Genomic DNA, 26,044 nt, shown 5'->3' on the forward strand with positions numbered 1-26,044 from the left:
AGTTCTAGCCAAAAACAGGAAATCATTAGAGGATCGAGGTAAAAGGGGGAAGAAAACATTAAGGATATAACATTAAGTAGGCTAATCCACCTGAGCATGTATATTTTTATTATTTTCTGTTAGTAAATTATAAACCCAACCCAACCCAACCCAACCCAATCTAAACCAGATGGAGAGAGGGATGGAGAGCCTGGGAGAGCACTGTTACTGAACAGTGAACAAACACTATAATGATTACGATCAAAGAAAGTTTTCGTTTCAACCAAAGAATATCACATAGCCCTACAGCACCGTTAAGGCTATATTTAATGAAAAGGTTGAAGGTGTCGGCCGGGCCGGCTTCCTTCCACCTTCCAGAATTAAGCTCAGCCGCTTGACTGTCCAACGTCAAACTAACTTCACACACTGACTGTCTGCAGACTGCCGCCAAACCTGCATCATCCTCAGACTCAGAGGTGCAGCTGTTGGTCACATCACAAAAACATACAAACTGAGCTGGCGCTAGACTGACGTCTGTTCCGTACGTTTAGACAACCTGGAATTCATTACACTTCCAGCCGGGTCGGAATTTACAATTATGTGGCTCTCTGGTGTATTAGCAGATAGTTGAGACTGTTTGAATTTGGCATGGTACAGTATCATCTATTGCGTAAATGCGCCGCGCGTTACCGACGCTGCAACCATAGCTGTTCTTATGCACACATTATAGCCTACTTAAAATGACCAGAAGCGTTTTTATTAGAATGGTGGCGTTATGGGGGATCATTGGAAGCCCAGAAGGTACGTGTGCTTGTATTCATTTTGTTTGTGTATCTACTATTTTTACAAAACATGTTCATCTCATTTCAGCCTCGATAGCGCATGGCTCGCCTCTTTTTAAAAATAGGCTAAGCAACAGTTTTGTCATATGGTTCTTGTTGGGAGTTTTTTTTTGTGGTGTTTTAAGAAAAATAGGCTACTTGAAAAAATATTTGGGGCAAGACTTGGGGCAACTTATGCTCTGTTGTTGCTTTGACATTGACACAATTATGTTAAAGTGCATACCATGAGGCATGCCTGTTATGTTAAAGTCTTACGACTTGATTAGATGTTTTGATTGATTGATTGAAATATTTATTAACAGTTTGCAGAATTACAGTACATTTCAAGCACAAACTCAATACAAAGACTGTTAACTGTGAGTGGACGACCCAATTAAGCATTACACTTGTTTACAAGAGGGTCCACCATGTTCAATTCATCAAAACATTTAGAGACGTACAAATAGACACTTCTATATAGATTGGGTTGTTCACTTGCCCTACGTCTTGAAAAGGCTATCACCTGTCCTGCCGTGTGTCTGATTGTGTTTACTGTTTATTAACTACCACAAATCTCAGCCTGTCACTTTTGGATAGTTCAGCTCATTTTGCAAGTGGATATTGGGGTGGGGAAGCAGGTCCCAGAAAATGATAATTAGTCAAATTGTGAATCTCACCACCACTGTCTCGGTTGCATAGTTTGTTAACATATGAGTGTTTTATTGAACTGAACATTAAAAATGTCACAGTTGACTGTGTAGTGATTGTTGCTGTAATAAATCAGGATGCTGTCAACAGCCCTGTCCTAATAATGGCAGACCAAGAGGTCATTGAATGATGACTTCAAAAAAGAAAGAAAAAAGGGGGGGGGAAAAGAAAGTCATCACAACCACAATTCTATTTTGATTTTCACTTCTGGGCCACACATTTAGTTTACAGTTTACACAGATGATGACTGCATCAATTAGGCATTTTAATACATGGATTCATTTAAAATATAGGCTACAGTCACATTTCTGAAATGAAAACATAAAATGGTATGCTTTTCTTTGCATGCTTATTAGTTACTGACTAATAAGACTGTCCCCAAGAGTGAGGACACATAAAAAAGTAAACAAGTATGGTAAATGTTGTGTCCTTAATCTCTCATAATGACAGCCTAAAAGTCACTTTTAGTGGAATTCCTGTATAAATGCGATCTTTTGTTCTGTTCCGGATACGGTGTTGATGAGGGAGTTCCACTGGCTTTTGTTGTGGATGACTGAGCTCAAGTTTCCTGTCCTGTGCAGGAAGTTGATCTCAGTCCCCCCCGTTTCCTTGAAATTGGTCATCTATTCAAACAATAGCATTCCAACACTGTTGGTTGCAAATAGACGTTGTTTGTTGGGGTAGCAGCACTGAATACGGTTTGTTGCCACTTGCCATTCTGAAAAAGCTACTTTAATGAAAGCAGGGATGGTGCTACCTACTTCTAGGGGGCTGCTGTTTGGGTGTGGTGCTTCCCCACATAAATAAAGAGTTAACTACAGCCTTTTACTTGAAAACAAAACCACATGGTTCCAGATGCAGCCTAACGGCCGTTGGTTTTAATGGAGACTGACGTTCACTTGCTTTGGCTCCATTTCTAACCTTATTATGCAGCATAAGCATGCACGCCTGTACAGCCACCTGTTATCAAACATCCGTACTAGATACATGTTAAACTATATAACCAATACCATATCCCTTCTTTAGGTTCTAGGGTACATGCAGAGGAGGTTCCACCGCGCATTATACACCATCCCTCTGATGTGGTGGTGAAAGTAGGCTATCCTGCCACACTGTCCTGCCGGGCAGAGGGAAATCCTGAGCCCACCATTGAGTGGCTGCGCAATGGCCAACCCGTGAACATGGACGTCCAATCGCCATCGACAGCAATCGTTTTATCAGAAGGAAGCATTTTCTTCCTGAGTGTGGACGGAGGAAGGAGGGGCCAGTCAAACGAAGGCGTGTATACATGTGTGGCGAGGAACAGTGCGGGCAAAGCCACCAGTCGCAACGCTTCATTGTATATTGCAGGTAAGACTTGTGCAACTGGCTGAGGGATTATTGTGTATTGGATATAAGGATTGAGATGAGCTGGAGAGAAAAGAAAAACCCAGGATAGATACAGCTCTATCACTTCAGAGAGAAGATGAGAGCAATGTGGGACACACACGTATTTGTGGTGAAAGAGTCAGAGGTCCAATGTCAATGTTTGTTTGAGAGGAGGGAGTCAAACAATGCTGGTGGTTGACCTCTGACCCTCAGTGTTTACTTATTGGAATCCCCTTGAGGTGCTGCACATGCTGCTATTCTTTCTTGGGTCCATGCAGGTCCAATGGATAAGACTAGCGTGGCCCCAAAACTGTGGAATGCACTCCCCGTTGCAGTCAGAACTGCGGCATCACTCCCAATCTTCCGCCGTAGTCTGAAGACCCACCTTTTCAGACTCCATCATGGCCCATAGCACTTATCCTACCCCCTTAGATAGCACTTTTTAGACTTAGATAGCATTTGAAACAGACTTATAGCATGTCATGTAGACAGCACAATAATTGTATTGTATATAGTCATAGCACATCATAGTAGCTTACATGTGTATAGCATAGTATAGTATATATGTATAGTTAATATGTATAGTGTCATTATATAGATATGTTCTAGTTACGTTCTTAGCTTACGCATGTTTCTTGATAAATGCATTTTATATATGTGATGTATTCCCATACTTTTGTTCCTGCCTAATGTAAGTCGCTCTGGATTAAGAGCGTCTGCTAAATGCCTAAATTGTAAATTGTAAACACACCAGAACAACAGAGTCCTTTCCTAAGACTGCAACACAAAAAAGTTAACAAAGAAAAAGAAAATGCCCCATGCTAAATGCTGTTCCCAGGATTTAGATGGAACACCAGTATCAAATAGTTTATGTATGCATTAGAGAGTCATCTGCAATCAATGAGATAAAAGGCTTTAAAAAAGCCTTTGAAACTTGTAATAAAAGTCAATGTGCGTTCACTACTGTACTACATGCCATGTGTTGAACAGCAGTAGCACAGGGTTTGACACCAACGGTTGCCCGACTGCCCGTGGCAAGTAAATAAAATATTCAGGCAAGCAGAGTTTGCTTACAGGTTGCCCGACAGGCATGTGCATTCCATCTTCTTCATGAAATATTGTAGGCTATTTATGAAGAACAATGCTACATTCATTCTGTTGTTTCATTCTGTTGATTTAACAACAGCAAATTTTACTTATAATTTTATAATGGAAAATGTACTTTTCCGGCATTTGGGCAAGTAGAACATGACCTGTACTTGCCTGACGGGCAAGTGCCTCTGAGACCGTAGTGTCAACCCCTGGCATCTAATTTAGTAGTGGGTTGCAGCTGCCAGGAAGCGAGGAAGCTTGGGGGTGGAGGGTATATGGTTCAACTTTCCACATTTGTGCTACTCCTTAGTTGTTTAGGAGGTGCACTCTATAGAGGCCCCTCAACATCAGATTCCAATGTGGGGTTGATTATATTGATGTTATATGTTATTTATAGAATATATAGCATTGTTTTGTAAGACATATAATATTAATAAATTAATAGAATAACAATATTGCCAATGCTACAACTAAATTGTGTGACCAACCGTTCTTCTCCACAATAAAGTGCTACGGGACGAATTCAAGGTTCAACCCAGTGATGTGGTGGTTGCGGAGGGAGAGGTAGCCGTCATGAACTGTGCCGCCCCAGTGGGACACCCTGAACCTAATGTCACCTGGAGGAAGGATGGACGTCCTATCAACAGCACTGATCACCACTACACCGTAAGACCCTCGGCCTGCCCTGAACTTATATTCTATTGTGTCACCTGTGTCACCTTTGGTGTACTATACTTCTTCCTACTCCGTTTTGGATGTGTAAAGAAAACAAGAAGTCATAGTACTTTTTTGTGATTATTATTATTATTTGTTTTAAATTGCACTTATTTTAATTCTTTGACTTTGTTGTCGAATTTTAACATGTTCGTAATAAAGCGTTTCATTCATTCATTCATACTACATACAGTAAAACTAATCAATTATTATTTTTTTCCGTTTCTACACTCTGAGTTTTAAGCTCAATACAGTATATGCACAATCGCCCAACATTGTGCTTGCCAAAAAGCACATTGTATATCCCATCCTGTCTTCCAGGAGCTGACTGGAAAGCTGATCATAGCCCCTGCAGAGAGATACAACTCAGGGGAATATGTCTGTGTGGCTACCAATACTGGAGGAGTGAGAGAGAGCAGGGCTGCTCGGCTGTCTGTGCTGGGTGAGGATGAGAGCACTATGTGTTTTTGTTTTATCTATGTACAGATCTATCTATGTTCTCCGCTGTTTTGTACTGGGGAGGGGAGGAGGGGGGCGGGGGCAGATCTAGAAGCTCACGTTGTGAGGTGTTGTATATCAGCTATGTTCTTTTGTCTCTTACATTATTTGACAATTTGGCCAATGTTTGACCATTTGTATAGTTTGTTAATTACTTTTGATGTAGTCATAGCCTCTCTTTTATTCTTTTTTAGAGGTATTAAAAAAGGTCTCAAAGGTCCTTGTTACAACCATCATGTGGGTGATCCACAGGTTGAGAACCTACAAGAAATCCTTTTGTGTCAGGCTTACCGTCCTAAACAATGGTCCTAATAAGCAATCGCAAAGCCAGTATACCTTCAACATGTCAATAATACTAAACATTCGACAAGCATAAAGTGGTACAAACTATAGCAACAGTTAATACCCACCCACCAGTACAGAACTAAATTCTTGCAACCTCCTTCTCTAGCTAAGCCTGTATTGATGCTGAAACCAATGAACATGTCAGTGCGGACTGGGGAGTCGGCCCAATTCTACTGCCAAGCCAAAGGGGACCCGCCACCTGCTGTGGTTTGGAGCAGAGCGCAGGGACCATTGCCCAATGGCAGGTACTACAAACCATATCCAAATTCATTTTTAATAAATAAATGTATAGTGCTAACCCCCCCCCCCCCTGCCAAGTATTTGGTTATACTGGCAAGGAAAAACTTCCCTTTAACTGGAATAAACCCCAAGTAGATCAAGGTAGTGGGAGCGGCCATCTGCCATGAGAGTTAAGCTCAGTTCAACTTCAAACTCAACTATATCTCATGAATATCCAGTAGTGAAATACTACATGTGCTTACTTTTTATTCATGTAACAAGGACTGGTAGAAGCATTAGTTGGTAAGAAGAGCATACGAGCAGAGTGCTGGAAATGCCGCTCAGTTCTATTGCAACAATGTCTGAACTACAATAAAGATGGCGACACATGTAGCATCCAATCTAAAAGAACGGTCAAATCTGCTTCCAATAACTTTATTGACTTTGTCAACAAAAGGGTCTACATTTCTCAATGGAATAGTAGGGAGACCACCTCCAACCACTGCAGATGTGTTAGTTATATTGCATTGGACCCAGATTGTAACTTTAGTATATCTTAGCGGAGATGGTGAAAATGTTCTGGCATCTGTCATTATTTCTTTTATCATTGGTTAATGTATCTATTTGTGCAGGTATCTGGTGAACCCAGACCAGAGTCTCCAAATCCACTATGTGACAGCCCAAGATGCTGGGATGTACACATGCACTGCTGTTAATGACGTGGGTGTAGTCACCGCCAGTGCACAGCTACTGGTTGAAGGTAAGCACTGCTGTTAATGACTTGGATGCAGTCACTGATAAGATATAAGGTAAGCTAAGATTGCCACTTGCCAGAGTCAGATACAACCAAAACACTGCCCAGGATGCACATTGGTGGACAAAATTCATTTCAGAAATGTGACTGTAGCCTAAACCCTGAATAGTGTGTGATGTGAGCCGTTTAAAAAATATAGTAATGTTGGCCACCTGTTCTGGCTCCTCATTCATTCAAAACTATAAAACTATTTACGCAATACATAGGGCCTCACAAAATATGGAAAGCTTGGAGTGAAGCATCCACTTCACAAAACTAAAAGGTTTACCCCCAAATTTGAAAATGTAAGAATAGAAAATACAATCGGCCAGGGTGACAGTTTATGATGTTCAATTAGGTTATTTGCCGTTTCTAAAACTAAGTGTATTGTGTTATCAGAGGCAGCCAACACCAAACTGAAAGATCTTCACAGAGAGCTGTCTGCCCTGCGGGTGGAACTGGAAAATGTCACCATCATGGCCCCTGCATCGAACATGTCCCAAGTACAGTGGAAGGTAATGGGACAGTGCTTACTGTGCATCTTTAGTATAGTTTGGCTTCTACGTGATCGCACGAAGATGTTAATGCCTCCCGTCTTTGTAACTTGTCTCAGAGTATTTTGTTCATTTCAAATTGACAAAATAAATGCTGTAAAAGCAGCTTTTGCACAAAGTGCGTGCTTATCACAGCCGTCGTGCAATTCTTCTGACAGTAATCATGTGTTCTTTCTCGCTACACAGCTGCAGTCCCTCCCGGCCGAGCCCCACTACCTCGATGGCTTTGAGGTCCTCTACCGCTCTCTGCTGCCTGCCAGCTCTGACTGGGCAGCAAAGAGAGTGACGCTGCCTTATTATCAGGCCCAGGTTGGCCCCTTGAAGAGAGGCTACAAGTATGAGTTCAAAGTCCGTCCCTACGGCAGCAGCCTGTACGGCAGGGAGAGCAACACGAGACACCTGAGAGTGCCTGAGACAGGTGAGAAATGTTTCAGCGTTGGCCCCTCACTTCACACGGGTGTGATTTTTTTACTTAAGAAAAAGTATTAATACTGCAATGTAGAAAATACATTTAGTAGATCGGCTAATTTTGTAGTAAAAGTACAAAGGTATTGGTTTCAAAATGTACTTGAAGTACCAAAAGTAGAAAGTAACCATTGATCCTGGTCTCTAAAACTACCTCCCCCTGGCCAGCCGGGGCGCCTGATGGAGGGGAAAGGAACTGGTCGGAATAACGTGTTCCTTCCACGTGCTACGTCCGGCCGGGGAAATCCCCCTCTGTAAGGTGAAAATGCATAGAAGGAAGCTGAGGTCAGTCAACTGTTCCCCCAGGTTGGCAGAGGAAGTGTAGCGCCCAGGATTACATTAGATAAATGACACTGGGTGAAAAAATGGGTTGCAAAATCGTGGGATAAAATATATATATATATTAAAAAATAAGTAACCATTGTGCAGAAGGTCTCATTTCAAGTTTTCAAATGTATACTTTTTGAAGGGCGCTAGCCCCTCCTATGTCCAACTTTGAGGGTTTGTGTAAACACAAACGTTGTCTTAACACAAACATTGAATGCCATTGACAATGAATGGCCAGCTTTGAGTGTTTGTGTAAACACAAACATTGAATGCCATTGACAATGAATGATCAGATTTGAGTGTGGTGAGGACGCAAATTCTGATTGGCCAGAATGAGATTAGAGGATAACAAGACAAGAATAAAGACAGAAATTGTGATTGGTCGGAATGAGACGAAGTATGATGACGTATGATGATAAGAGCGCCCCTCAGTCACTTCACATGGGTGTTGATTTTAAAAATGCATCACAACGCATTGTAAATGGCCAAAATGTATGGCTGAAGTGGTTCAATCAAAATATACAAAGTAACAAGAAACTAAAGTTATCAAATAATTGTAGTGGAGTAAAAGTACAATATTTGCCTCTTAGATGTAGTGGAGTAGAAGTAAAAGTATTGGAAATTGGAAATACTCAAGTAAACTACAAATACCTTAAAATTGTACTTAATTAAATGTACTTTACTTTCCACCACTGCAAACATCCGTATTGCTTCACACTTTGCATCCCAAGGTGATACTGTATGTGTTGAGTGACCCTTGCCATGTTCCCATAGTGCCCAGTGCATCACCGCGGGAGGTCTCTATAACGATAAACCCTGAGCAAAATAACACAGTCCATCTGAGCTGGGAGCCTCCACCTCATGACGCTCACAACGGTATCATACAGGGTTACCAGGTACAGAGCCACACCGACAGTACACAACAATACACAAATGTTCTTTCCACAACGAGTCAGTCTAGTTTTAGTCACTTTAGTCATCTGAAATGTTTGTTTTAGATATTTAGTTTGACTAAATATCATAAGATTTGAATCGACTACATTTACAGTTGTTTTTTTCCCGACAAAAATCTATGTTGGTGGGCCTTGATGGCTTCATAATGCCTGATTTTAGACTTGGTTGTATGCTGAAAATAGCCGATCTACAAGTTCACAATGCATAGCTTGTACATCTGCTTGTTTCAGAACGGAAAACCCAAGTGCAACCAAACATAAACTGGATCTCTTCTCCACTAGTCCCTCCCTAACATTTTAGTCGAGTTTGTATTTGTTGACGCGAGCATACATAATCCTTCCTCCTTGAATTCAATTTGATTATTATATATGTTTGCTGGTCTGTCTGTCTGCCTGTCCAGGTGTGGTGCATGGAGTCAGTGGGTCAGCAGCAGTACCACAACTGGACAGTGGATAGTGGCCGACACAGTCTGGACATTGTCGCCCTGACCCCAGGAAAACAGTACTGGGTCACTGTGGCGGCTGCCAACGGAGCAGGGACAGGGGCAAAGAGTGAACCCCGTGGCTTCATCATAGGTTAGGATTATAAAATAGTATCAAATTCATCATAAAATATTTAAACCCAGCCGGCTGCGTTGGACCTGTGCTCTTTAACCCATTTTGACCTGAGATCAGATTCTAAAAATGTCTTCTAAATCCTGACAGTTTTCTGAAAAAATTATGTTTTTATGTCAGTCGTTCTTCGATTTTTCAAAAATAGCAGACCTACAAGCTTGTAGCGCGCCACTCGGTGGCACGCTATGAGCTTGTAGATCTGCTATTTTTCAATAGCTAAAGCATACACCAAAAGGGGTTCCCGCCCCAAAATGGGTTAAATATCTCAACAGAAAAGCACAGAGACCACATCAAGCAACTGTAGATATGTGATAGTTATATATTTCTTCATATATAAAACAGACCTTTTCACACCTACCTCCTTGGCTCTCAGATCCTGTGAAAGGTGGCTCCGCTCAGTCAGACAGCCATGGTGGAGAGGAGTCCCCGGTCCTGGCCTTGCTCAGAGATCCAGTGTTCATTGGCAGTGTTGCCGCCCCCATGTGTTGCTTCCTGATGGCCGCAGCTATCTGCTTCTTCCGACGGCACGGGAGGCCAAGGCACCTGGGAACAGGCAGCAGGAGGAAAGCTAAAGGTACAAACGGAGGAGGCAGCTTACCTTTAACTCTGCACTGAAAAGTGTTCATTTTGTAACGGAGTGTGCATATGTATTTGGTTACATTAAGTACACCCCAGAGTTAAATTTATTATCTCTGTGCTCGTCTTCTCAGGTTTACACAAACTGGCCAGTGACGACCTCATCATAAAACACAGGTAAACAAGCACAGCACAGTTAAGGGAGTGGTACAGTAATAAGAAATACATTGGTTAAACTGGCCTCATGTTTTTCAAATTAAATTCAAATATCACTGCCAAAATGATTTAATGTAAACAAAATTTCTCTTTATTTTCCATTTGGGAGTTCAACTTCAGAGTAGTTTGTCTTAAAAGCCTTTATATACCAATATTATTTTTGTATGTACAGTACATCTACCAGAGCACTGGAAAGATGGCAACTCTTTTTGTGTGACCTTTAAAGCACCGTACTTTGATGCATTACTACATCATTGTTGTATAGTCATTCAACAAAAAGCTAAATGACCAGAAATATAACTCCCTAATTGATTTTTTCCTTTTTTCCCTCCTATGAACACAATGTAATGCAACTGTAGTTAGTTACAGCCGAATCATAGATTGCCCTCACTTTGATTTATCAATTATCTGTGATACCTGAAACATTTCCTCCTTTAGCTTGGTGGACCAGGTGAGAACAATGTAATTCAAATTGCATTGTTAAGCCTGAAACATACTCAACACAAGAACGTCAATGTGGATTGACAAGCTACGCAAGACTGATTTCACATGTTGCATTCTGGATTGTTTCACCAGAAAATCATAATGTGGCACGAGCATTGATGTTTTCTATACTAGCAGGCAACTACAGAATGAAGCCGTCGTCTTGGATTTGTGTCCTCTTCTGCTCTTTCAGAATAATAGCAGGTTATAGGAACAAATATAAGCCTATGTTGGTTTATTACCTAGACCGTTGAGTACAGTATTGTGTGGAGTATGTTTCAGGCTTTACAATGAAGACATCCTTCAGTTTAAAGTGTCACAGGATGCTGTGACCACACATCTTTATATTTGACTTCAAGTAACATAGCCTGCTATTCCCCACAGGATGGCAGCACCAGACTCCCCATGGATGTCTGGAGCATGGAGACCAGCCTATTCCAATGAGAAGTACCACCAGGGCCTGTGGGTCCAAACTCAGCAAAGTCCAAGCACCAGAAGTGCCAGTGAGTGTCGTTTAAAATGTATAACTGGATGATTGTGTGTGTGTGTATATCTATAAATAATTATGTGCGTGCACACACACACACACACACACACACACACACACACACACACACACACACACACACACACACACACACACACACACACACACACACACACACACACACACACACACACACACACACACACACACACACACTTTCCATCTCACAGGTCTGCCTGTCACAGCCAAGAAGGACCCCAGCTGTGCTGACTCAACGGTCCCCATCGTGCCTGACAGCTGTGGCGTCTACGGTACCTTCTACGTGGACCTGACAGGGAACGGTCTCAAGACCTTTAACAGCCCTGGCCGGCGCCCAAAGATGCCCCACAACGTGGTTCCCCAGCAGCAGAATGGCACTGAAACCATCCGCATATCTTCCCAACCCGTTTCCCAAACCCCTGCCTCTGGCTGCCACGAGGCACTGCCCTGGAAACAGGCTCTTCGCTCCCAGCCCAAGATGGGCATACTAAGAGAATCGTGGGAGAAGAACCACAACAAGCAAGGTGAATAACTACAGATAGGAAGCCTATGCCAAGGGGTGCACTCATGTCTTGTCTCTCTCCATATCTACGAGTAGCTGTTAATTTTGTTACTGCTTTAGCAACTCTTAAGTAAATGGCCGGTGGCTTAGTGATGAGAGAAACTCTAAAAGGCTGACTTGAAGCATTGTGTTACATGTTCATGAAATGTGAACACATAAGATAGTATTTAACCCTGTTTTTGAGTGATTTTATACTTATAACAGAAAAAAGCACAGGAAAGTACAGTATAATACAAGGTCTGCTAAGAGGAAAAACCCAAGAAATCCTATGGCTTGTTTCCAGTGGGGTCCTTCATATTCAATTCATCTCTGATTAATTGAATATGAATTGAAACTCAGTGTGAGTATTTCAAGAAAGGCAATATCAGGCCTTTAATGGCATTAATACAAAACACTTTGAAGGCACAGAGAAACTAGAACGGTATTCCTATATAAATGCAATCCATTTACCATTTAGGATAACACTCACAACTCTTCTCTCTCCCCTAGAATTGCATGCAGTCAACAGCGTGCCTTTGGTGCCAACCAGGAACCACACATACGTGTCTAATGCCTACAAACAGAGACTCGGTCATCTGCCACCAGGTCCGTTCACCTACAGTTCTGTCAGTTCACTCTACTCACCTACTGATCCACTGTGTGCATGAATGTGTTGGCGTGTGAGAGTCCAGGGTAAAGTGTTGCACCCTTCTTTGTCCTTAGTTCAGGGTTGATTGCAGGTGTGGTAGACTCAAACACATGAGCATTAGGGTATAAAGATTCTTCTTTGTGGGGTCTTATGGCATTTGGCATCCAAATGGTTGCATTACCACCCCCTTCTGTTAATCTCAGTAACTTTACTTAGTCTATCCCATAAATCAGTTTATTTTATTATTCTAAACACTGTGCCTCTCCCCGCATTATCCTCTGCTGCACATTTTAAGGAAGACAGAGACTTAGACAGAGACTAAGACAATAATATTCTCCCTTTTATTTTTCCATGCTCAATTAAAGTGCTCAAAGTGTAGCAAACGTTTCTGTGACCTATCTATGAACCACTGACATGACATGTTTCTAGGGCTCTAGGCCAAAGCAGGTGCTCATGATCAAGGTCATAAAGGAATCTAATCAAGTTCATCACCATGGCAATTACAGGGGAAACTACTTTATATGTATATATAAATGACATAGAAGGTATAGCATTATACTGTACATCCAACAACAAAATAAATGGAAAAGCTATGTGTGAGAGGGGTAAACAATTCATGTTAGATGGTAACTAGCATAACGTTTTAGAAAGTGCACACTTGTGGTTGGCTTTTTGGTTTTTATTATTAACTATTTAGGAAATGGTTAATGGGTGGACAGGATGCTGCTCATGTTGTACGAGACTGCTTGTTATTAACAGTGGTGGAAAATGTGCTCAATTCTTTGCCTTAAGTAAAATGTACTACAATGTAAAAAAGACTGTTAAGTAAAAGTCTGGAATTCAAAATGTACTTGAGTAAAAGTACAAAAGTATTGGCATCAAAAAGTACCTCAAAAGTAAAAGTATGCATATTACAATCCTTAAATGTCTAGGGGTGGTAAAGGATGCAATATATGGCAAGTGAAGTTTCGTTTTATTATAGGCCTTTTATTGGCTCTTTTAGGTCAACTTAAAGTACAAGTTAACATGAATTTTACATTTAGAAGTCGGTACTCTTTAGACAACCATGATTTACAATATATGGACATGACCTTAAACAGAAAATAAGCCCTGACACAAATCAATAAACAATCAAAAATACTTTTAACCTAACTTTAAGTACACACCCACTTACCTAACATAAAATAAAAATGGCAATTTAAATCAATTATAATCGTACTACTCTAATCTAGCCTATATCAAAAGTGACTGTTACAAAAAGCTGGTGCCAGTAGCTCTACAAAACAATCACATCAAGTCAGACTGCTTAGCAGTAATCGGACAATCAGTCAGCCAAAGGCTGCCCTGAAACTCTTCATTTTAACATGCCTTCTAGCGAGTTCAACTTTTGCAGAACAAAACAAAACACTAAAGACAAGAAGAGGGTGTAGGTCAAGAACATGGTGACACCAAACCTTTGGGCACCAGAATTCAGACCACACACCCACCATCTCCATGGACAGTGTCTAACACACTGCCAGTGAGCACAGGTGCTAACACTTGTTTAAATAGTAAAGGGACAGGCAGACGATTGGTCCAGCTCGATTGGAGCAACAGGTAGGTCTCCCACACATGGCAACAGGACTAAGGCCTCACTCAGACCTTTGCAGCATTGCCGCATGCTTGTTGTATGAATGCTGTGAGTGTCATGGCCGCCCCAATGCATTTCCAATGGAAGTCACATGGTTTGAGGACTACATTTTGGACTACAAGCTGTTGTATGGCTTTCGGCTGTGTTTCGACTGCGCCACTCCCCCTCATACAACACAAGTGTTGTGTCAGACCATGTGACTCCCATTGGAAATGCATTGGGGTAAGCTGTGTCACACCCTTTGTATACAGCAAGCATACAGCAATCTGTTGTAAAGGTCTGAGTGAGGCCCTAGACTGAAAGCTGATATGGCCTCACTCAGACCTTTACAGCGTTGTATGAATGTTATGAGTGTCATGGCCGCCCCAATGCATTTCCAATGGAGGTCACATGGTCTGTTGTATGGCTTTCAGCTGTGTTTCGACTGCCCCCTCCCCCTCACACAACACAAATGTTGTGTCAAACCATGTGACCTCCATTGGAAATGCATTGGGGCGGCCATGACACTACACAACATTCATCCAACAAGCATACAGCAATGCAGTAAAGGTCTGAGTGAGGCCTATCAGTGTTCCACTCTCCAACCATGAATGCATAGGCATATAGATAAGTATAATATATATATAATATAAAATATATATTTATATTACATTATTATCTTAACATAATACCATTATGTAACAATGCAGAATGTCCCATTTCAAGTTTTCAAATGTATACAAATCTTTGCGACACTTGTCAAATGGCCAAACTGTATATAGGGCTGAAGTGGTTACTGTATGTTTTGTAGTAATAATCAAAATCTACAAAGTACTCAAGTTTTCAAATAAATGTATCGTGGAGTAAAAGTACAGGAAACTGGAAACTGTAGTGGAAGTAGTGGAAACTGGAAACACTAAAGTACAAATACCTCAAAATTGTACTCAAGTTAGGTACAGTACAATACTTGTGTACTTGGTTACTTTCCACCACTGTATTAACATGTGTGCATATTTGATATGGGTATTAACATTAACATTGTGCACCGGGTGTCTGTGGTGGCCCCTGCAGGTGGACGCTCAGAGCTGGCAGGCTCTCCCCGGAGTACCCGGAGTCCCCGCATCCTCCATTACTCCACTTCGCTCCACTATGTCGACATGCTGCCCACCCCACCGCCCATACCCATAGACGACACCACGGACACGCACAGCCTCACCTCCGAGGAAGGGTGAGACATGTGCAGATTAATACACCTACAGCTCACAATTATGGAGGGTGGATTTACTGGATTATACAGTATGCGCACGGCCGCACACACACAGTGCACACACACAGTGCACACACACACACACACACACACACACACACACACACACACACACACACACACACACAAGACTCATCTTTCCGTCTTAACTGTCCATTGTTCACGATGTCCTGTATCCTGGCTTTTGCCAGACACATAACGTGGATTCACGTTCTGTGTCTGGCAAAAGCCAGGCTAGTTGTCCTGTACCTTGCACCTTTAAAACATCAGAATGCTGTTGACTGATCCATCTGGCACAGTCTATATGAAATTGAGCCACCTGTTTCCTTCAAGAAGGGAACATCAAAATGCTCATTTTGCTTCATTCAATAAAATCAAAACACGTTCCGAGGTCGAGTCTCAAGGCCAAGGATTCACGCAGGAGGCTTTCCCACATTGCTTGTACATTCCCGTCCAGGTCGGGACTCGGGAGATGAACTGCTCTGCTTGTGCGGGGAGGCAAAGGTTGTAGTATGTGAGGAAAAGAGATAACACTAACAGGAAAGTGGACCCGACTCCAAAAAATACAGAATCAGATTCAAAAACAGGAACACATGATCGAGGCAGCCTTGACTTGTACAACTAGAAGGGGAAGGTTAGGTAGCAGGTAGTCTCTCGAGACAGACTGTTGACTTTTCAAAGGAAAAGAGGGCACCTTTATTTTTTGACGATGGGTTGGTAAATCCTGTCGGGTATGTCATAAAAAACTACATTAATTCCCCAAAGAAGGCTGTTACCTGCCGAAACGTTGGTTTTCATTCATCTTTTTTTTTTGTGGCTTTCGCCTTTATTTTATATATTTTATGGAGGGAAAGACAGTAGGCTGACAGGAAATGGGATGGGGGGAAGACATGCAGTGAAGGCCGTTGGGATCGGGAGTCGAACCTGCGGCACACTGCCAGACTGGATTACCAGCCAAGGTGCCTGGACCACTGAGCCATGGCCCAGGCCGTTTTCATTCATCTTTGTCCAGAATAAAATATTGGCACTTGGGCTACCAGTGTGTGTGTGCGGCCACTTTATTGTCTTTTGAAGACCATCATTTGGATAAAACTAGGTGAACACACACCAGAGGTGGAAAGTAACTAATTACAATTATTTTTTTGAGTATATTCTCATTCTGGTTGTAGTTAATTTAGCTTATTCAATGTATTCATCTTCACTATAGGTCACAGACAACTGAGACAAGAGTCATTGATACTTCTTCTGGTGAAGAACCACATACTACTTTTGAATAATTGAGATAAAGTCATAATGTTCTCCAAATCTCCTGCATCCCACTCAGCTCCAGCCGGTCTACCAAGCTAACCGTGGATGTGGGGTCTGTTCGCTCGGCGTGTCCTGCATCAGGCCACCGTAGCCCCCCTGACACCCCCAGCACCATCGGTTGTCCCTCCTACAGCCACTTTTCCACTGCCTCTTACCGCATGTCACTGGACCGGGAGCAAGGGGCATCGATGACATCACAGGAAGTTTCCCAGTACCTCGAGCTCAGCCCTAAGAATGAGAGGCGTGGGTAAGGTCAACACAGAGGCCAGACTGGAATCTGAGATTTTCTTACTAACTGATTGGTTTTCAAACCTTTCGTGCCCAAAGCACATTAATGGGCAAGTCTAAATCTCAAGGCTGTATTCATTCATTCATGCCCAAAATAGAGATGTCAGGTTGAAAGTGGTTACATTCATAATTGTTCCCTTTTTTAGGATTTTATATAGGCCTACAATTTACAATTCAGGCATTTAGCAGACGCTCTTAACGGTGCCGGATATTAGCTGTACACAGACGGACGGAAGGACGGACACACACACGGTGCAAAACTCTCCCCATGCCTTCGGCCTGGTGGAGACAACAAAAAACAAAACATGCAGAAATAATGTGTGATTGTCACAAAATCTCACGGCACACCTACAGTATGTATGACAAACTGTTTGGGAACCACTGCAATAGCTCATGTAAACAAGCACACGTTTTTAAATGTAACCTACTAGAATTTCGCCGCCCTTCGGGCGGCTCATCCTAGTTCCGTTGCAGCGCAATGGGAAGAAGGAAATTGCGAGATTTGACAGACTCCACTTCATGTTTCAGCTGTGTTTTTAAACCCAGTATTGTGCCCTTCACATGTATTAACGGATGGGTATTATTATTATTTGTTGTATTTTATTTTCACATCAAAGCAAATTAAATAAAATTAAAATAAGCACACATGAAACTGCTTTTTACTGTTTTGGTTTACTTACAATAAGTTACTGTTTTTGGAAACCAAAAGATGTTGAGAATGGAGCAGAACATACTGTAGTATATTTTTGTGGGGACCTTGACTGCATTATAGTAGGCCTACAATCTTTTGGATTGCAGTGACCCCACATTGTTTCTTCGGGAACAATATTTGTAGTTACAATGAGGGCTACATGAGCCGAAGGGAGAGAAACACGTCGCCTCTCTCCAGTCCGTGCGTGGCTGAATAACAACGGATCGCATCGCTGACTGACATAAACGCACAGTTACAATTCAGAGGCACTTCAATAAGAAAACTCAACTAATAACGCTTGTGTGTGTTAATCTGCCCGATGCTGACGTTAGTATATAATGTTTAGATTGTTTTCCTCTTGTACATGCGTTTGTGGGCACAGTGGCAGGGGGTGAAAAGCCGATTTGTCCCATGGTGTGCACTGCGCAACTGTGCAGTGTAAAACATGCTGAAATCAAACCACACACACACACACACACACACACACAGTCACTCAGTCACAAATCCTCCACAGTGTGATTACGTGTCTGCAGTGACACTGATGCGAGGTTACAATGAGTCCGTGGTGTGGTGAGACTGGGAAAGGAATAATGCGCGGAAGACCTTGGCATCCGACTGCGCGCGTTGTGTCGATGAGATGGGCGCGTTGGGAAATACCGCACCGAAGCACACTCGCCTATTAGTTTGCATTGCATTTGCACAGTGCGCTCAGTGCGATATTTCCGAACGTGGCCGTTGTGTGTGTGTGGGTGTGTGTGTTGCGTGGGGATCGCCATGTGAGGGGGCTAGCCAATAAGGGCCCTGTGTTGCATGTGGAGAATTGTGTAGGTTAGTGTGTGTGGTGTAGCCGAACGGGGTGGTGAGAACATGAGGGGGATGTAGCACAGCAATCGGTGACCCCTACATTAAGCTGTGTTGCTCCCAAGATGCAGTGCAAATGCGTGTTGTAGCAACCGTAGCCAATGGGAAAACAGGATGCAGTGTTGCCAGGTCCGCGAATTGTAAGCGAGTTGTAAGTAGCGTGTTGAATGGCATTTTTTCTGGGGTTGTTTTCATAGACCTGGCAACAAATTAGGCGGGGGTGTCGGTGCTTGTGGCGTGTTTGTGTTTATTATTGATATTGATGTTGTTTGTGAGTGTGGACGGGAGGCGGCTGTAGTGGCAGTGCAATGCCAGTTTTTACGCGGGTGTTGTTGAGTGTGGAAGTGCGGCGCGACATGAGGAGATAGCCGTGGATCGACGCGGAGGGTAAGGCTGTGTCGTGTTAGTGTGTTGTTGCAGTGTGTGTTGCAGCGTGTTGCAGCGTGTCAGTGACGTAGTAGCTGGTGACTTTATTTTCCTGGCTTGGGCACACCTTTTGGGCACACCTTTTCAAATGTATAATAGATAGAGTATTTAATGACCATCCTGTCACACTCTGTCCCCTCAGTGCCCTGAAACAGCAGCCTCCCTCCACGTCGTGTCCCTTCTCCCCCACTATGGGCTACATCTGCGGTCCCCACCCCTCAGATCAGCTGGAGGATGACACTGCCGGCGCCGACGAACAGGAGGCCGCTCCGCCCGTGTCGCGCCGGGCCCGCATCCAGAGCACGCCTTCTTCCTGCTACAGCGAATGGGAGGGCTCGCTGTGGAACAGCTGGGGTTCAGTCATGGAGGGCGACATGGCCAGCGCCCGCACCAGCCTCATTAGCTCGGCCGACGGCTCCTACATGAACGATGCCAATTTCGCCCGCGTCCTGGCTGTGGCGGCAGAGTCCATGAGTGGAGCCTCCCTCTCAGGTAAAGACTTGTTTTTTTGTTTGTTTGAAAATGATTTATACAATTATTTTTTTTCTATAAAAAAAAATAGGATGTAGGAAAGGAAAATGGAATTTGTACTCAAGTCATGACCCATACAAATGTGTCTGACCCACTAATGGGTCCCGAACCAGTGTTTGGAACCAGTGCTCTAGCTAGCTCACCACCAGTAATAATGCTCAGCTGATTTTGTATCTTCAATACATGTTGAAGTTTTGAAAATGGCCTGTACAGTATGGCCACCATTGACATCCTATATGAGGCAAATATTTTCTAAATTTCATTATAGCATGTGACTTTTCACTGTCAAACTAGGGGGTTTTCATGATTCTGAATCCATTCCAAGCATTAGTTCTGCACAAAAACACTCATTGGGCTAAATTTGTGCTGACCTCATCACATTTGTTAAACAGCTATGGCCGTTTTTAGCCCAAGGAGCTTTCTTTCGTGGAAAACATGTCAGGTGGTCCACAGGGATTATTAGACCTCTTGTTTGTGTTGAATTTTCATCCTAGCATCCCTGCGCATCATAATATTCAGCAAACATTGGCAAAAATACTAAAAGTACTGTACATGGAGCATTGGGAACGAACAATTTCTGTGCCATGTGGCCCATAGGGCAGGAGATTTATGATATATTTTCTCTATTATTAAGGTTCTTTTTGCAATCAGTTTGTATTGGGGGTGGGGAGGGGGGCGGGGCAGGGGTCCCGAGACATGGCCAAAGCATTTCCGGGGGTCCCCAACCAAAAGAGAACCCCTGTCTTACACCACTGGTTCCCAAACACTGGGTTTTCAGTTTTTGGTTCTTACACTTTTGGTTTCAATTATTACAAAAAAAAACACATTTCACTTTTTTTTAAGCAACATGAATTCAAACAAATTCAATGATTTCACGAAGAAAAAATAATCATAAGAACTACATCTGAAAGTAGTAGTGAAAATGGCCGATCTACAAGCTTTGCGCGTTGGGAGCTTGTCGATCTGCTATTTTCACTAGTTTGGGATCACATTTCTCGTTCACATTTCTCGTTTGGCTCACGCGATGCGACGCATTGTGAGCTTGTAGATCGGCTATTTTTAAATGGACAAATGTATTGGGCTGAAATGGTTAATGTATGTTTTGTAATGATCAATAATAGGATAAAAAAAAGTACTGTAGTATACAGAAGAAACAATGCAGAAGGAAAAGAGCAAGGTGTATCAAGAAATACAAAATAAACAGTGCAAACAAGGATAAACAAAAACATATATATAGTCGATCAGTGCGTCATAATAAAGTGTATTACTGCGTCTCATCATCATAAGAAAAACAAGACAAATAAAGTTAACAGTGCAGAGCCAAACAAAAAAAAGTGTCCGTTGGTCAGTGCAAGAAAGCATGAGAAACCAGGTCATGCTTTGATTACCAAGCAAGGATCGAGGCATTGTGTCACATTTTTATAGCCTTTGGTATGACCCTTCCAGGAAATTGAACCCTGACCTCCCAATCTCAAGGGAGCTGGTCAGCCACGGGAAGTGAGCTTGTAGATATAGCTACAGTATAGGAAGGCTATTTGGGAAGAAAAGGAGGGGAAGTATAGAGTTCTGAGGGACACCTGTTAACGAGGTATACAGGGTTAAATGTACAGTTATATCGGTTGATTTAAAAATTTCCCTCTGTTGTAGACTTTTCTCCACCGGCATCGCCCCTCAGTGCCCTGTATCCTCCATTCAGTGGAGAAGGTGAGTCAGTCGGGGAACTGGACCCCATACCAGCGTGGGACTGGAACATGGCCTGGGTTGAGGAGATGGAGGCCCAGTACAGAGCCCATTACCACGGAACACGCAATACCACACCCTTTGACACCTAGGAACCAAGGCAGGACAGGGTCAACGACATGAGGAGACTGGAACAACCGTGACATCGTGAGAGTTGACCATCGTATGACAGTGTCCAGCACCGAAAATGGCAGATATACAATCGCAGCGTGTTCTGAGCTTGTAGTTCTGCCATTGTCAGCACGGGAAACAACTATATAAATTAGTCATTAGTGATTTATGGCTTAAAGACTGGTGGCTTTTTCCCCACAAATGTGTCCCAGTGGTGCAGACATAACAGCTGTATTTACTACATTTGAGATACAACTGGAACCGGATCCTCAGTGTTTCTGTGACACCTGCTCTACAGATATGAAACCTGCTGTTGTTCTACATTAGCTGCAATAAGACTTAAGCCTATTTACCTCAGAGCAGCACTACCACCTGCTATTTAACATCCTTCAGGCGACTTTCACTGTGTCTGTTCTCTGTGCAATGTGATCCTTCCCGTCTTCTCTTATTGGAGAAGAGAATAACGACAGTTCCTGTGGGAGGTGGCTGTAAAGGCAGAGGAACTCATGGCTGTGAGAAGTCATTTGGGGGGAAAGGTGTTTTCTTAAGGAAATACTTTACTCTATTAGCCTCTATGAGTACACATGAGCATCAGCTTGAAACACACAATATGCTGAATATTTTACATGGGCTGCTGTCCTACCAAATAGAGAATTTTATCATGGCAAATGTGTATATTTTATCAGTCAGTGTAAATATGCCACATAATGAAACATTATTTAAAGAATCTTACAACACATGCTCTCTTTTTGTTTAGTATTTCTACAGTCTATATTATTGTATTGCTTTGTCTGCATGTTTGGATATTATATACTGTTTTTTAATGTTTGATAAACGTACCAGTAAATGTTAGGCAAATCTAACTTTAAAGGCAGGGCAACAGATAATTTTAAATTCTGGATATTCAAATGTGCAAAAGAATTAACATACTCAAGTTCTAATATGGAATTCTAATAAATAAATATGATTTACATGTTACTAAAAGGGGTGTGAATAGTTAAATCTGCAGCACCCCCAGTTGAGCGATGTTGTGTGATGTCAGAAGTGGAAGAAGTCATATAACACTGGTAAAACTCACCTTAATTCCCTGAACAAATAAGATATAATATACATTTAATTTAACCTTTTACAATACTATAAAGGCTTCCACAGCATTGCAATATATCTGGATTTGAATGCTATATATTTACCATTTGTATTCATGCTAATATTAAGCTACAATAATGTGTACTGGGGATGTCATCACTGCGATTCCATTCTGCTAGCTGTAGTGTCACATTTTCAAAACTTCTCATTTAAGAATGATTATGAGAATATATCTATCATATGAGATTATGAGAATATATCAAACATCTGTTGCCCTACCTTCAAAAATGTGTAGCAACATTTGATTTGATAATGTGTTGTGGTGGTTTCTCAACCAACTAATTGAAAGCTTGAAAAACTTGAATTTTAGTCAGACTAAAAAAACAACAACCTTCGAATGTATTCATTTATTTCTTTGCTGGGTCTGTATGTTAGACCTGGTAGGCCTCATGAACTTTTTTTTAAACTGAGGAATAAGTAGGCTATAGTTTTATATTAAAAAGTGATGCAGTTTTCCCTTTTACAACTTTGTATGACTTAATGTGTGTGAAAGCTCTGACTTCATTGCAATCCAATGTAACACGTTTCATGGTTTGTAATACAGTAGGTTTCAATTTCAGCATGACATCAGTTGAGTACCACATGTCCTTCTGAGCTGAAGAATTATTATTCCCTGCCATATTAGGCTACATATTGCATGTGACTATATTTGAAGACAAAGTAGTTTCTACCACAGTGGCCTTGTTTAATAAAAATCTCTAACTGGATTAAGATGCTAAATCGCTGATGTCCCTCCTGACAACGGGGCTTTGGTTTGTATGAACCCTAAATTATTGAATCCCCATCATTTTACTGCTGTGGCAGTGGGATACGTGTCAATGGCAAAATACATTTACTATGATGTAAGTGCATGGGTGCCACAGCGTGTGGCCCCGGTGACGGCATGTGGCAGCCAAGTCTATGGACTTTTACAGAACAATTTATTCCGTACAAACTTTCAGGCCAACGACATCATACATGCATGATAAAAAGGTGCCGCTCAGCGCCCACTTCACAAAAGGGGCACTAGCACCTCCAACGATTGGCTTTGTAATTTGTATGTTCCACTTGTGACGTCGTGTGAGGCCAAGTCTGTGGACTTTTTATGACATTTGTTCTGTACAACATTTGAGGCGAAGTTAATGGCAAATGATGACACGTGAAGTACCCCCGTGATTTTCATCATACATGATTCATCGTGATAAAAGGCACTTCACACGAGTTATTTTAAGTTCTCAACAATCATTGGTCCGACTAGTACAATGGACTCATACCAGTCAACCACTTCAGCTGGCTTTATGTATGAAGGTGTTGCGTGATGAAAATAGCTATTCTACAAGTGCACATGTTGAAAATAAACTTAAATTGGATTTTTTTTTATGTTTACCTATAATGACTTGACCAAAATAGGATCGCCAGGTTTAAATTGGTTAACTTCATAACACATTCATGGCAATGCTGAAACAGTGCAATGTTATCGTTTTTGTCATGTAAATTTAAATTGCGGCATACCATCAAAACCTTCAGTAAAAGGGGATGTTCATGTACATTTCACCGATGAACTAGAAAGGAGAATGCAATATACTGGCTTTTCATTGGCTGTTCATGGTCCGCACACATATTTAACAATGAAATAAAATAAAACCTTTACCCCATTTCCCAGCCAATATAGCAATCATACAGGACAATAATGAGGCCCTCTATTCTAATTCTTCAAATTCCATTCCAAATCCCATGCCAGATGTTTTGCTACACCACCAAGGGCATATCACACTGGTCTCATTATAGCATCTATATTATTTTTGTTTTATTTTTTACTAATCTTACGTTAACTTAAGAGCATTGGTCACATTCATTCCTTCAACAACAGTAAGAATGGAAGGAAGCTGTTCGGTTATCTTTTCATGCGTGGCAACCGACCGGCCCAATTAAGACAGACCAGATTAATGACTAGATTAAAACTCAAACTGAATGAACCAAGTGTCTTAATGTTAGTTTATGACGAATTCAAACGTGCCTTTATGGCTTTTCATTAACAAACACATAATATGCTTAAACACTTCCCCAATGCAAGTAAAGTACAAGCTCAATTCCCTGGTACATGTGGCATTTTTACCCTGTCCTATTTGCTTTGTCTCTTGTTTCACTGTTTCAGTCTCAGATGGTAGAAGATTATATTGTTTTGCTCAAACTCACATTAAAACACCCTACACTGCCGTCTGTGACCTCTGTTCCTTTGCATTCACTTCCTAGTGAGATAGAACTACTAGATTTTATTTAGACTACAGTCATAAGCCCTATGTAGAGTTGGTTCAGTTGTACTTAGCTACTGTAGCATTAGTTAGTTAGATAAGTTAGGTTTTAGATGCAGAGGACTTTGTTGTATACATCTGCTTGGATTTACGGTGAGTGGCATGCTGCAAGCTCACAACGCGCTGCGACTTGGAGCTTGTAGATCTTCTATTTTCTGTGCACCATCATTCAACAAAATATAAATTAAGCTTACCAAGTTTGCAAATAATGGCCCATGGGCGTTTATATGGACGAGGGCGGTTATTTGGACGGGGCATTTATTACGCAAAATGGTGTCAGAGACCCTGGGCTGTTATTAGGTAGTGGGCGGCTATTTGAGTTGCACAATTTCAAATCTAAATTCAACAAAAGTCCATATATCCGTGTGTGTGGCATTTCGGGCCATCCCAGCATCCTAGGCAAGATCACCCACCGGTTCTGTTTTTATTTTATGTTTTTGTCTGTCCCTACACAGCCTATGTAGGACAACACTAAAAGGTATTGTGTTACACAATTTGCGCAGAGAAAGACATGTTTGTCGTTGGTGTGTCTTCAGGGAACCTGAATTTCTGAAACTCTTGTTGCAATGTTTACATTGATGAGGTTTTTCTCTAGTGTGGACTCGACGCAGATGTACATTCAGATTACTTGACTGAGAGAAACTTTTCCCACAGTGTTTACAGTGGAACGGTCTTTCTCCGGTGTGGAGACGCTGGTGTGTCTCCAGGGAACTTGAATAGCTGAAACTCTTGTCGCAATGTTTACATTGACATGTTTTTTCTCTGATGTGGACACGCTACTGGTGTGTCTTCAGGCGACTAGACCCACTGTAACTCTTGTCACAACATTTACAGTGAAAAGGTCGTTCTCCAGTGTGGACACGCATATGTGTTTTCACTTTTCAGGATACATAACCTGCTGTAACTCTTATTACAGTGTTTACAGTGGAACAGTCTTTCTCCAGTGTGGACACGTTGGTGTCTCTTCAGTTGAGCTGACTGACTGAAACTCTTGTCACAGTGTTTACAGTGGTAAGGTCTTTCTCCAGTGTGGACAACTGGACACGCTTGGTGTGTCTTTAGGTCAGCTGACCACATGAAACCTTTCACACAGTGTTTACAGTGGAACAGTCTTTCTCCAGTGTGGACACGTTGGTGTCTCTTCAGGTGAGCTGACTGAATTAAACTCTTGTCACAGTATTTACAGTGAAAAGGTATTTCTCCAGTGTGGACACTCTGGTGTCTCTTCAGGTTTCCTAAACTACTGAAACTCCTGTCACAGTGTTTACAGATGTGGGCTTTCTTTTCTGTGAAAATCAGCTGCTGTGTCTTAACTGAAGTGCCCTTGAACAAG

The 26,044-nt window shown here is 42.0% G+C and overlaps 2 protein-coding genes across 2 annotated transcripts in view; one reads left to right on the plus strand and one right to left on the minus strand.

Annotated features, from left to right (window-relative positions):
* The window catches only part of LOC306928470 (homeobox protein PKNOX2-like), a 126,525-nt gene extending 113,970 nt beyond the window's left edge, over positions 1-12,555 (minus strand). Inside the window, exons 1-2 of the mRNA XM_079508608.1 lie at positions 12,439-12,555; positions 9,810-9,994 (exon numbers count right to left, since the gene is read on the minus strand). The gene's annotated coding sequence lies outside the window, so the exon portion shown is untranslated. The remainder of the gene's footprint in view (positions 1-9,809; positions 9,995-12,438) is intronic.
* Positions 483-23,197, plus strand: robo4 (roundabout, axon guidance receptor, homolog 4). The gene is made up of 19 exons (XM_079508607.1): positions 483-780; positions 2,535-2,858; positions 4,477-4,634; positions 5,004-5,124; positions 5,632-5,770; positions 6,377-6,504; positions 6,937-7,052; positions 7,278-7,509; positions 8,658-8,779; positions 9,238-9,412; positions 9,825-10,025; positions 10,162-10,204; positions 11,111-11,229; positions 11,444-11,776; positions 12,304-12,399; positions 15,123-15,279; positions 16,643-16,873; positions 19,035-19,384; positions 21,071-23,197. Exons 1-19 carry the CDS (start codon positions 720-722, stop codon positions 21,253-21,255), a joined length of 3,291 nt encoding a protein of 1,096 aa, XP_079364733.1. The 5' UTR covers positions 483-719; the 3' UTR covers positions 21,256-23,197.
* Positions 23,198-26,044: the final 2,847 nt, after the last annotated feature.

This window comes from Electrona antarctica (genome assembly GCF_951216825.1).
Source record: "Electrona antarctica genome assembly, chromosome: 8".
Classification (NCBI taxonomy): Eukaryota; Metazoa; Chordata; class Actinopteri; order Myctophiformes; family Myctophidae; genus Electrona; species Electrona antarctica.